Here is a 12,587-nt window from a genome sequence, read left to right as displayed (position 1 = left end):
ATGAGTTTTTTTTGTTTCATCATCAGCCTTCCTATTTGTTTTTCACATGCTTAATGACCAATTTTCTTGGATTTGCTTCTACTCATTTTTGAATTCATGAATAATGAAGAGAATATGGGGAAATAGTGGAAAGTACCTATTTTATTCTAGTAGCAGAACCTAGAGAAAGACAAAAGCACACTTGTCATGAGCAAAACCTTATCTTGCTCCATCAAATATGTAAGACGGAGATACTTCTTTAAGCTTCTGTATCTCTGCAGCTTTTAGATCTTTTTGATTCATGAAATGAAATCCTTTCAGGCATTTGATAATATTAGTTGCAGGTACAGCAAATCTAGCAGCTAAGAAATTATCACAAATGCATGATATGAATGACAAGAAGTCTAAGGAATTGTAGTTATTTCCTTCTAACAATATATTATCAATCAAACTAGCTTTCTGGATATAGACTGCTAATCTACCAATGTAGTTCTAAGAGATGGAAATGTAATTGATCAAAAGTTCCACCACTTCATGTGAAGTTAGGAGAGGGAATCTTAGAACCTGATTTCTGGAAGGGCCCTTTAAAATAATTTTGCATGATCTATATCTGTTTTCTTATATATGAGCGGAATATAGTTGTATGCCATATAAGGATATCTTTACTTTGAACCCTGAATTGTGAGAAGATGAATTTTCAAAGAAAATTAATGGAGTTCTCTTATCAATAAATCTGGGGACTAATAAACCGGTGACCCACTGAGATTGATATTTTGGACTGTGTCCATTTTCGTTTCATTGTATTCTATTCCAGTTCCACGCAATTATATGCTTACTGTCATGATGGCAATTTATCTGTATTTATATTCATTGTAGAACCAGCCAAGAATATCCAAGAGGTTGCAAAATGTTTGATTGGCTCAGTTGTTCCTGTGAAGGTAGGATTGCTGATCATAATGGTTTGCCTTTAGACTCTTAACCATATTTCTGGTGGATCAATTTCTTTATTTTTCATGGCTCGCTGCATAGTTCTAGAATAGTGTCAAGATAGAGTACATTCTTGATCAATTCTAGAATTAATGATTTTTGTGCTGATTGCTGAATCTGATTGGTCACATGCTGCTTGTACTTGCTTGTGTTGGACATTTCATTGTTACAACAATCATTTAAAGAGTCATCAGTGGAAAGAGTTTTCTCAAGCACTGGGCAATGAAGTCTAACACCAGGATGGCCAAAAGAGATCTAACATAAATCTATTCCCGTGGCTCTTAGCCTTACTTTTCATTTTATAGTTTGTGGAAGTTAAACTATCAGTCAAAAGAAATTTGATGCATATTAAGCAAATTGCAAGTGTAGGAAAGAGTCCAATTCTCTAGACTTTAACACATCAACCAAAACATTATGTCATTTTCTCTTGACTTGAAATTAGTTTTCATGTGTGGGCATAGGAAGTATTTAGCAAGTGATAGAAACCTATGTTCTACCTTATGGACAGTCTAGGACCATGCTCAACAAAGCTCTGAGTTTTTCCTTCTCTCAGAATATAGAGCCTCTGCCTCTGGACATCTTCACTTTCTGTAGTTTGTTTCAAAGCCATACAGGATAGTTTCTCATTCTATGTGGCCTTGTCCTTGAGATTGGCTTCCTCAGCCTGCCCCAGATTGATTATTGTTATCTGGACCAACTCCCTGAAGAGTATTAGCATAATCAGCGTTGCAGTTATACTTGTCTCCCGGGAATAAATTACTTTTCTTGTTTCAATATTTTGTGCCATCCTCCAAAAGGAGCAATTTTCATTGTTACATGGTGGTTTATAAAAGTTCACCTATCTAGGCTTTGATTTTGGCACTAGTCTATGAGCACCAAATTTAAATCATGATGCATAACCTAATTAGATACTCCACTTACTAAATCAGTAGTAGCTTCTTTAGTTTGGGATTGTTGAGAGCAGCAGACATATTCACATTAACACTGTCTCAGGAATATCCATCATAGCATTTGCTAAAATTTTGCCTCTAGTGGGAAGTACCTCCTAGATGCAACACCTGAGATAACTGCCTTACAATACTCTCAACCAAATTAGATGAGTGATTAACTTTATCCTGTTAATTCCTCCACCTTGAATCGGTTCAAAAAACCATGGTCAACCACATTTATGTCATCTTAGGGAAACTTCTATTCCATGAAACTCAACAGAAAGGAAAATGAACTTCATTTTATCTAATCTTGTAAAGTACAGTGTATATTAAGACCATTGAAGCAGAATATAACAAGCATGGTACACTTCTTTTTCACATTAATTAAGCATGGACATAGCATAGTTACCAAGAGTAATGTCCTTTGAACTTTCTGTATCAATGAGATTTACATGTCATGGATGGTCTAAGAATGCTTCACCAGAACACAAATGCTTTATATTTGAGAGAGATACTATAGAATTAATAAACATTCATCTGTTGCCATAGGCATAGCAAATTTGTCCTTGTGAGATAATCTATCCACTAAGGGTGTGCATGGCAACGTTTCTTTTCTTTTGTTTTTTCTGTTGTTTTGCTCCCCGGAATCTATTTAAAAAAAACATAAATTTGTTTAATAACGTTAATTAATTTTTTTATTCCTCGGAATATAAAAGTGGCCGAGTAATAGATTTGGAACAGAACAAGAAGTAGAAAAAAATAGCTTTTTATTCCTGAGAATAGTTTCTAGAAATAAGTCATTTTTTCTTTTCTTTTCTTCTTCTTCTTTGGCGCTTGCCACTTGTTGCTTGCCCCCGTCGCCCGCCGGCGGGCAATAGACGGCGGAGGACAAGGAAGAAGAAGAAGAAGAAGAAAAGAAACAAAGAACAAAAATCTTAAAAAATTAAAGTAAATTATACGTTACAAGAAAATTTGTGGATCGTTTATTCTTTTATTCTGAGAATAGAAATTTTATAGTTAGAAATTGTTATTTTACTCAGAAATTGTTCTAAGGAATACAAATGGAAAAGGACTATTTCTAAAAAGAAATTATTCCCTGGAACAGAAATGTTACTAAACACATCCTAAGTGATAGTGGGGCATAATTTTGAAGAAACATAGTATCGTAGATGGTGATATAAAAAAATAAAAATGGAGACCTTGTTTATCCCAACTCTCAATAAATTGTCAAAACAAGAAAAGCACTTGCTCCTTTCTTTCCCCAAGTAAAATTGTTTTCTGGAAAATGATCTATGAACAGGATCGACACTGAAAAGATTAAATGATTTGAAGCCTTAAAAATATGTATTGGAAGATTTACAATCATTATCACTTGGTAGATAAGCAAGGTTCATCTGTCTTTTGCAAGAGGGCAATCATTTATAGCCGTGTTATTCAAAATTTGGGGGTGGTCCACTTGTTGGGTACTTTGATTTGGGAAAGCTTGTAGACCTGACTCTGAAACAATTCATTGATGTTAATCCAAATATGGCCCTATTAGGTTTGGCTGGTAAATATGCTGCATGGGTGATGGTCACAAAAACTGATGTGTTTGTCATTTAAGTGAAATAGCTCTAGAGATGAGGTCCTAACAGGATACAAGTTCTTGTGGTCAGACTATGATCTAAAATGTAGAGAATATTTGTTCCATAATCAGTTAACTCTCAAATGTGTTAGCATTGTCAGAAAGTCCAACAAAAAGGCTAAGGTTATTAGTTGGAGGGAAATTACGTGAATAAAAAGCTAATTGAAATTCCATTAGGCAAGCAGTGCGGGACTTAGTGCCCCCTCACTTGAAAACCAGGCTGAGCTGCACGTGAACTTGACGAATGGGCAGCCACACATGCAGAACAAACTTTGTGCAGCAGCTAGCTCTGATACTGTTAAAAAAAGCCAATCCAAAAGCTTAAGTTATTAGATGGAGGGAGAACATATAAAGCCCATTGAAACTCCATAAACAAGCTTTGAGGGACACTTCTGCATTTTTCTTTTCCACCCCAAGCATCCAGAAAAGGAGGCATTAGAATATACTTAATGCAAACCGCAAAGAAGTCCTATTACTTCAATTCATCAACTTGCTGTCCTGTTCTTCCAATTCTCTGCTTTTTCTTCCTTAAAGATTGCACAAACTGGAAGAAAAAGAATACCATAAGGTAATTGTTTTGGGTCAAGGAGAAACTCTAGACTGCTTCGAAGTTTGTAAATCTGATTTGTTGTAAAGTCAATGCTTGTGTAGATTGCTGCATTTAATGTCATAGTTTTGTTCAACTTTGTGATATGTGTCAATTGGTCAGAATGTTCAGTTTATTCATTTTCTTACCTTTGCGACCTTCTCCCTTCCCTGTCCTTGCTGCAACACTGTTTGATAGTCCAGCGAACTCTTTCGGGCAGTGCCCTTATATCCTTCTACAATCTTCTCAACAGAAAGAGGTTAGGTTTAATTTGTTTCAATTCCTAGGTAATCCAAGCAGATGAAGACAGCAGACAATTAATATTTTCTGAAAAAGAAGCGGTCTGGTCTAAGGTTTCTGGACAGATTAATGTAGGAGATATCTTTCAAGCCAGGGTGGGTTCTGTTGAGGATTATGGTGCATTTGTTCACTTACAATTTCCTGATGGTAGGTGCTTTTATCGTCTTTTGTTTTCCTTGCATTTACATTCAGATGCTCAATGCTGAATCATTTTTACGTGGTTCAGGATTGTATCATCTTACTGGACTAGTACATGTATCTGAGGTTTCATGGGATTTGGTTCAAGATGTGAGACATTCTAAGTGAAAATGATGAAGTGAAGGTCAAAGTCATCAATATTGATAGGTGAGTTTGCTGCGTTTTTATTTCATGTACCTTTTGCAGGTTTCTTCTCTTTACTATTCCAGACTAGATTGTTTCTGCCATGTTACTTGTATTTGATCTTGAACTGTGAACTGCCAGCTGATGAACTTGAGCTTCCATAAAAGTTCAGGCTTTGCCTGGTAGTCCTGTTGCATATCTGATGTCTCTTTTGGGGCCAAACAGTATGTGATGTTCTGTTTGCTGCAAGAAACCGTATAAGATTGCTTGTGCTATTCATTGTTATCTGTCAAAAACAGACTATGAGGTGATTTCATTTATAAATTGTACTCTTTTGGGAGACTAAGCTAATCTGAGATAAAGGCCAAAGTTCATTGCAAGTGAGACCAAAAATACGCAACTACTATACCGAACTTGCCTCCGTGCATTTAGAGACCGTTTCAGTTAACATGACTTTTTTTCATGTTAGGCTAGACTTCCCTTGAGCAATAAACCCTAGAGTTTGCTCTATATACACCTCTTTTAGAGCACCATTTCTCACATCCAACTGATGCAGTGGCCAATGATGAGTGGCTGCAAGGGAAATAAGTAACCTGATAGATGCAAATTTAGCAGCAGGTGAAAAACTATCACAATAATCAATACCACAAACTTGATTATACCTTCTAGTTGAACTTCCTGGTAGAGGATCCATCCAAATTGAGCTTAATGAAAACATCCACTTGCGCCCAATGGCTCTTACCCTGGAGGTAAAGACATGAGGTCCCATGTCTGATTGTGTGAAAAGCATAGTTTCTTCTTCCATTGCTTGCCTCCAGCCGGAGTGACCCACTGCCTCACTGATGGTCTTAGGAAAAGTATGACAATCAGGCAGGATATACAACACTGGAGGAATGAGTATAGATAACTACAGTGAACGATGACTACAGTGAACAAAGGTGGAAAGCATGTTGTTTGCAATGGTGTTCACCTTTGCATATAGCAATAATAAAGTCTAGGTTGTTAGAAGTTTCAGTTACGGTTTGCCAGTAGTTGCCTCTCCTGGGAATATTCTAGGGTTCACTGGACCCATTTCTTGGACCAAGTTCTTCCAATCTAGTTGGTTTTCGAAATCCACTCTCAAACTGTATAGGCTTATTTTAGAAAGCTGCCTACATATACAAAAAGGACCATTCGACTCCTTAACAATTCATCCTTTTTTTTTTTTTTTTTTTTTTTTAAATTTGTAAGTGGTCATTATGTTTCTTATGTATGCTCACTTATTGCCTCACCCTGAGCTTCAGCTATGTGTTTTGGATTGGGTCGGTGCAGAGAAAAGTCAAGGATTACTCTGTCAATGAAGCAGTTAGAGGAGGATCCACTTCTTGAAACTTTGGACAAAGTGATTCCTCAGGATGGCTCAGTTAATTCTGATGCTTCCAGCACTAACAGCAGCAGCAAGATTGATCCTCTTCCTGGGCTTGACATAATTATTCAAGAACTACTGCAGGAGGAAGGGTATGATCCAATATTCCTCAAACTTTTTAGTAGAGTAAAATATGGCAAAAGTTGAGGCCACTTTGTCAATAAGGGAAAACCCAATGTACTTTGTGTAGAACTTACTTGGTTATAATGTAGTCTCCTAGGTCCTTTACATCAAGGTTCTCAAATCAGTTCTAAGAAGCGCTGATATTTGAGATCAATTTCCACCGCATGTTCCTTATATGATTGGCAGAATTGTGATGGGCATGTGAACATAGTTGCATTTCATACATGAGTAGGTATGGAGATGCGAAGAATCTTGGCAATGGCTGGTGTTGCTTTACTTAAAATAAAAATCTAGGAAACTTCTCTAAGTCAATAATCGTTTTATATAATATTATTTGCAGCATTCCATCACATCTTTTGTTATATCAGGTTCCTATCTCATTTTGTCCCTTCTTTTCAGCATAGAAGATGTGAGAATAAATCGACAAGGTTTTGAGAAACGGGTGGTTTTTCGCAGGACCTCCAACTCTGGCTCTCCAACGTAAGTTCTTCCTCTTCGGCGATCTTGTTGCGTTCATCCCGAGACTATAAGCTTAGATTGACCTCGCATCCTTTTTCTCCATCATAGGCACCACCAACAGACAAGAAATTTATCCTTCTTGCTCGTGCTGGGAGGCAGGTGAGTTTCCCATATTGCTCTCTCTCTCTCTCTCTCTCTCTCTCTCTCTCTCTCTCTCTCTCTGTGAATTAACCGATCCTGCTTTATATTAGGTGCAAGAAATACAATTGACAACACTGCTTGATCAGGACGGAATTAGGAGGGCACTACAGCGAGTTTTAGAGCGTGTCCCGTGATGGGCATGATAATTGACTGGACTGTATTAGGTGGCCAGTGTCTCTGTAGAGGAAGGCTTCTAGCTCTGACCTGCCCATCTCTTGTTTGAAGCATTTTACTTGAGCATTTGTGGTGCCCCGGAACTGGATTTGTGGTACCCTTTACCACATTAAGAACACGGGTATCACAATTTTGGTATCGTGTAACACAAATGAAATTACGATGTTCTGTTCATAATAGGATTACGTTCACACTTGGACCAGGGTTTCAATCGACGGAAGCACACTAGAGTAATGGTCTTCATGATCTTTCAAAATTATACCCAATTCTTAAATATCTGACCGGTCCAATTTCAAGATACAACTGACTCTCCACCATGGTTCTTCGATCTCGCTCTTATAAAAAAGCACGTGATTTTTCTCAATTGGACTGGATTTCGTGGTGGTAGGGATCATAGGGTTTGTTTATGCTTCAAGGATCGGAATGGAAGGAAGTTGGATTAATGAAATACGGAACGATCAAAGATTGATCAAAATTTACGAATCACAGAGAAAAAATTTGAGAGCAACCGACCGGTTTTGGTAGTAGGTCTTAATTAGCATATAGAATCAGAGTCACAAAGTTTTATGTTAACACGAGTTGACACCAATCATAATCATGATCTTGAAAATACAAATTGCTAGTCCTACTGATGTGGTGTGAAGAAAAATTCCTGTAACTCAAAGCCTCGACCCGCCCACATGTTTGTTTGTTTGTTTTTGTTTTTGTTTTTTTTTTTTTTTGTTTTTGTTTTTATCGAAACATCTTATTTGTTGAGTCGGCTGGGTTCGGGTGGTTTCTCGACCCAAAAAGACGTAGAATTAGAAAGGGAATGAAAGAAATATCTTAGAGGAAATCAGCATTCCGCCGATGTTTTACCGCTAGTTGGTGGCCCCGGCGCTGATCTGCTTCGCAACGATTTATAGGTTGAAAGTTGGCTCCCCGTTCAGGAAGAAGGGAGGCGATGGATGGGCGGAAGCAGCCACCGTCTTGTTCCTGTGGCTACTGGCATGGATTTAAGAGCCAGTTGAGAGCATTTGTGATTAAGGAAACAAGTCCCTGAACTTTGATTTATTCAATGTGGTTCTCAAACTTTTGGTAAATATAAAATCTAGTTTCCAAACTATATGAAAATATCCAATCTTATCTTTCCTTCAATTCATGTTCGGAACAATTACATGTTGAAATAAAAGTTTCGAATCATATTGAATAAATTAAAAGTTTAGGGACAATATTGTTCATTGGGCCAAAATTCATGAATTATTTGTATCATTTTCCTTGTTGGAGACATACTTGTCTTAAACTTGTTACTCACAGATCTCAAATCTTTCCTGACCAATTTGTCCCTTCTAAATGAAGTAGAAAGAGTTGAAAAGGATGATTAATTTGAAAATGCTATCGTTAACACGATTTTGTTTGGGAGTGAGTTAAGAAAGCCCGGTTTAAGGTGAAGAAATTTTTTATGTTTACCCTCAAATTCACTCCAAAAAGATCAATTTTTCAAGATTTTCCACACCCACCTTATATCTCATGGAACATTCCACAAAACCGTAGCGACACATTTAACAAAGGTAAGGAGCGATCCCAGAGTAAGTGGCTCTAAGAGGCTTATTTGATGAACCAAATTGCATGAATGAGAAAGAAGTTTTTGAATTATATATATTAAGTTGAAATTAACTCACAAGAGACTTTTTTATTTTTTGTTATTTTTTTTATATGATGACATTTTTTTTTTTTTTTTTTTTTTGACGTTGAAACTTCAATACAACGTGCTCGGGCCAGAACACCATCAGGTTGAATAATCTCATACAAAATCGCTAGTCTCGGTTTAGGATGGGTAAAAGTAGATAATAGCTCGATTTTGGATGGATAAAAGAGAGCAACACGCCCGAAAATTTATTGGGAGGGTCACGACAACGAGAGAGGTCATCTTTTCCAACCCCACCGTAGATAGAAGAACATGACGGCTAACTAAAATATAGAGAAAAGCAGCGACCGAAAGAGATTGATTGATTCATTCCATGCACTGAATGACGACGACGACTGTCGATCAGATCAGGACGTCACCAGATTCCTCAAAAACTCATCCATGGCTTTAACTGAAGACCCCTCTCCTCCGTCACCGCCCTCCTGATCTTCTCCCTCGCCTCCATGGCTCTCTCTCTCAACTCCTTCCCTTTTCCGCCCTCTGCATCGCCCACCGCCGCCTCGATCGCCCTCCTCACCTCCTCCCGGCTCACCTCCGCCGCCGCGCCCCTCGCCAGCTCGACGCAGACCTCCATCTCCTCCGCCATCATCTTCGCGTTGTACGCCTGCTCCCCTGCCATTGGCCACCCGATGATCGGCACCCCCTGGCTCAGGCTCTCCAGCGTCGAGTTCCAGCCGCAGTGGCTGAGGAACGCCCCGGTCGAGCTGTGCCGCAGGATCTCCAGCTGTGGTGCCCAGTCCCTCACCAGCAACCCCCTCTTCTTCTTCTTCTTCTTCTCGTCTACCCTTGTGACTCGCTTCTCGAACCCTGGTGGCAGCCACTCGTCCCTCATCTCGCCCCCCATGTCGAACCCGAGGGGCGGCCTCATGACCCATATGAACGGCCTTTCGCTCGCCTCGAGCCCAGCGGCAAGCTCCTTCATGTTGGACTCGGTTATGGTGTTTTGGGAACCGAAGCAGACGTATACGACGGAGCCCGGAGGGTGCTCGTCGAGAAACTCGACACATCTCTCTGGGCCGATCCCGAGCGGCTTTCCAGGGCGATGTTCAGAGATGGAAGTCGAGGAACCTGAAGAGTCGTCGTTCCTGACGATCGCGTCAGGAAGAAGGGGACCGATGGTCCAGACCGGAAGCTTCACCAGGTTTCTTAGGGCCGCCGCCCGAGCGGCTCAAATTCCTCGGACGTGTTACACAACCACCCGCTCGAATTGAGAGTGAGCTCGAACTGAGGCCGGAGGAATCTGGACCACACGTCGTCCCCATCCGCCTCCCTGATCATCGCCACGAGGTGCGACTTGTCGAAGAGGCATCGTTCTGGGAAGGCCGGGACTATGAACTTGCCGGACTCCATCCCGCGGTGCGGGAGGTGGAGCCACATGGACACGTACGCCGAGGTCCCATAGGCCCCGCAAGTGGTGAAGGTGTAGTTCCTCGTCCCGAAGGCCTTGGCCACATCCGCTGCCCAGCCGAAGAAGATGTCGGAGATTATGCAGACGGGTGGCCGCCCATCCTCCCGGCAGGTTATGTTGGCAACCAAACTTTCCAGGGGAGCTCTCAAGCTCAGCGACGCATAGCAGAGGTCTACCATCTGGGTTAGCGGCATGTTCTCGGTGTTCTCTGTGTTGGACGGCAGGGCGTGGGCGGAGGGATCGAAGGCGAGCTCTGCGAAATTGATGGCCCTGAGCGTGGGGTCTGCCATGGCAGTGGAACGAAGGCGGCGCACGTTAACAGGAGTGCTGGCAATGGTGATGGTGAAGCGGCTTCGTCGCTGGATTCGCCTGGCAAGGGCAAGGAACGGGATGAGGTGGCCGTGAGCCATGAAAGGTAGCATCACGATGTGACCACCGTCGTCCGAAGGAGCCATCTGATTCTTCTGCTTTCACCTTTGGTCGATTGATACTGAGAAGTGCAGAGTAGGGTTTACGATCGAATCCTTTTATCCTTCTTTTGTGGTGGTTTCTTCGCTAGCTGCTTCTCCAGGCCATTATCACTCGTACAAAGATGCGCCGTAATGTAAATAGAGCCAACAAACGATAGGTCAAATCAAGTTTGAATCTGGTGAAAGGTGGTTCGGCTCAAATTAATAGTTAACTCGATTTTAATCTATTCATATATAATATAAATCTAGTTATCCGATCCAATCTAGTTATCAAACACTTTGATACAGAATTAAAGTGGATGCGCATATTAAAAACCATAATTAAAATATATTTAAATTTAGGCCATCCATATGACTTGGGCCACCCACATGATCATTATTATAGCCATTAATTTTGTGGGCCCATTCATTCTTTACGTCTTCAATTATTTGCTTGATTTCTTCTTCTCCTCTTCTCTTTCAAGAACCTTTTCTTTTATCGGACTCTTTTTAAGAACTTTCCTTTTTTGGTCGGAAGTTAGTTGTCATTACTAATTTGTTGTTGAGACGTAACTAAGTTTGGAATCATTACATAATGAAATCCACAATGGGCGAGGGGATATAAAACCCAATTATAAGGAAGGCGGTTGTTTTGATGGGCTTTGCTATCCAGTCGATGGGCTTGTTAGTTTTTCTAGGCACATAGATACTGAGACTCTTGAGTTGGGCCAGTGGTACTTTGCAATCCCCTAAAATTGCTTCTATAGTCCATGGGCTCGATACTAAGCCCATCAAGCCCCCTACCACAAATTTGCTATCAGTTTGTACTTCCATCTGCAGGTTTAGCATACGATAACGTTTCTATTTCTTTATTTCGTGTTTCTCTACTCCCTAGAACAAAGTTTGGAATATAAATCCGTTTGGTAACGCAATTTCATTTTTCTATTTCAAACAAATTTATATTCGAAAATAGATTTGGAGTAGAAATCAAGAGTTAAAATTTTGAGCTTTTCTATTTTTGGAACAAAAATGAGAAATCAAAACTTTCTTCATCGTTCACTCTTGTTATCACTTATCACCCACCCCCGCCCATGGGATGCCGAACGCCCACCGCGCCCCCCTTGCCGCCCGCCACCGGCCTTGGTTGCCTGCTGCTCGCCATCGATCACTGGCCACCAAACGCTAGCTATCGGCCACCAGACTCCAGCCGCTTGTCACTGACTGCTGACTGCTGGATGTTGGATGCTCGTCAGTCGTCGGCTGCTCATCGCCAACTATCGGACACCAAGGCCCACCGCCAACCACGAACATCCCTTTGCCGATCGCCCGTTGGTCACCATCGGCCATCGGATGTCGACCGTCGAGACTTCGGGCCGTTGGCAACCCGCCGCCAACCATTGGTCGCCGACCATTGGCTACTCGCCGCTAGTCGTCGGACGCCGGAATCCAACCACCCGCCGTCGATCGTTGAACGCCGGACGCCGATTGTCGGACATCAAACTCCGACCATCAATGCCGGCGGTTGCCGCTCCTAGAAATAGAAATTTTATTCTCTTATCAAACAAATTTTTACTCTAGAAATAGAAATTCTGAATCATTATCAAACACGTTTTTTTCGAGAAACTCACAATGGAATAGAAATTGAGAAATCAATTTTTGGCCAGAAATTGATTTATATTCTAGAAATTTTGTTATGTGTGGCCTTAGTTGAAGCGTAAGCGTAGATGGGACTTTCTCTCTCTTGCCTTCGCCAATCTCGACAAAGCCGCATGGAGGGCTAAAGCTTCCATTTTTATGGTTGAGTCTCGTTGATCTTCTCTACGAAGCCATCTATGAGGATCCCATCTTTACTCCTATAGATCCCAGCCTTTGATCCCTCCCTCTAATCCTCCCTATTCTTCACCCGCGATCCATCCATGTTGTACTTCAGGGAGCCTTTTGCTAGAGATACCCAT

General features: G+C 41.0%; 2 protein-coding genes across 2 annotated transcripts; one reads left to right on the top strand and one right to left on the bottom strand.

The window, feature by feature from the left end:
* The first annotated feature begins 186 nt into the window (after window positions 1-186).
* On the top strand, window positions 187-7,285 carry LOC120287198 (30S ribosomal protein S1 homolog). The gene is given in 10 exon segments (XM_039299912.1): window positions 187-219; window positions 744-917; window positions 4,393-4,552; window positions 4,632-4,695; window positions 4,697-4,750; window positions 6,038-6,223; window positions 6,654-6,702; window positions 6,705-6,734; window positions 6,822-6,872; window positions 6,965-7,285. Coding segments are annotated over 10 exon segments (885 nt in total). The 3' UTR covers window positions 7,049-7,285.
* Window positions 7,286-8,904: 1,619 nt separating this feature from the next.
* Window positions 8,905-10,761, bottom strand: LOC104414239 (UDP-glycosyltransferase 92A1). Its single transcript, XM_010025283.3, is given in 2 exon segments — window positions 8,905-9,927; window positions 9,930-10,761. Coding segments are annotated over 2 exon segments (1,494 nt in total). The 5' UTR covers window positions 10,639-10,761; the 3' UTR covers window positions 8,905-9,142.
* Between the last annotated feature and the right edge of the window lie 1,826 nt (window positions 10,762-12,587).

The sequence above is a fragment of the Eucalyptus grandis genome, chromosome 8 (genome assembly GCF_016545825.1).
Source record: "Eucalyptus grandis isolate ANBG69807.140 chromosome 8, ASM1654582v1, whole genome shotgun sequence".
Lineage (NCBI taxonomy): Eukaryota > Viridiplantae > Streptophyta > Magnoliopsida > Myrtales > Myrtaceae > Eucalyptus > Eucalyptus grandis.
Note: the sequence above shows the minus strand (reverse complement) of the source record. Positions and strands in the feature narration are given on the sequence as shown.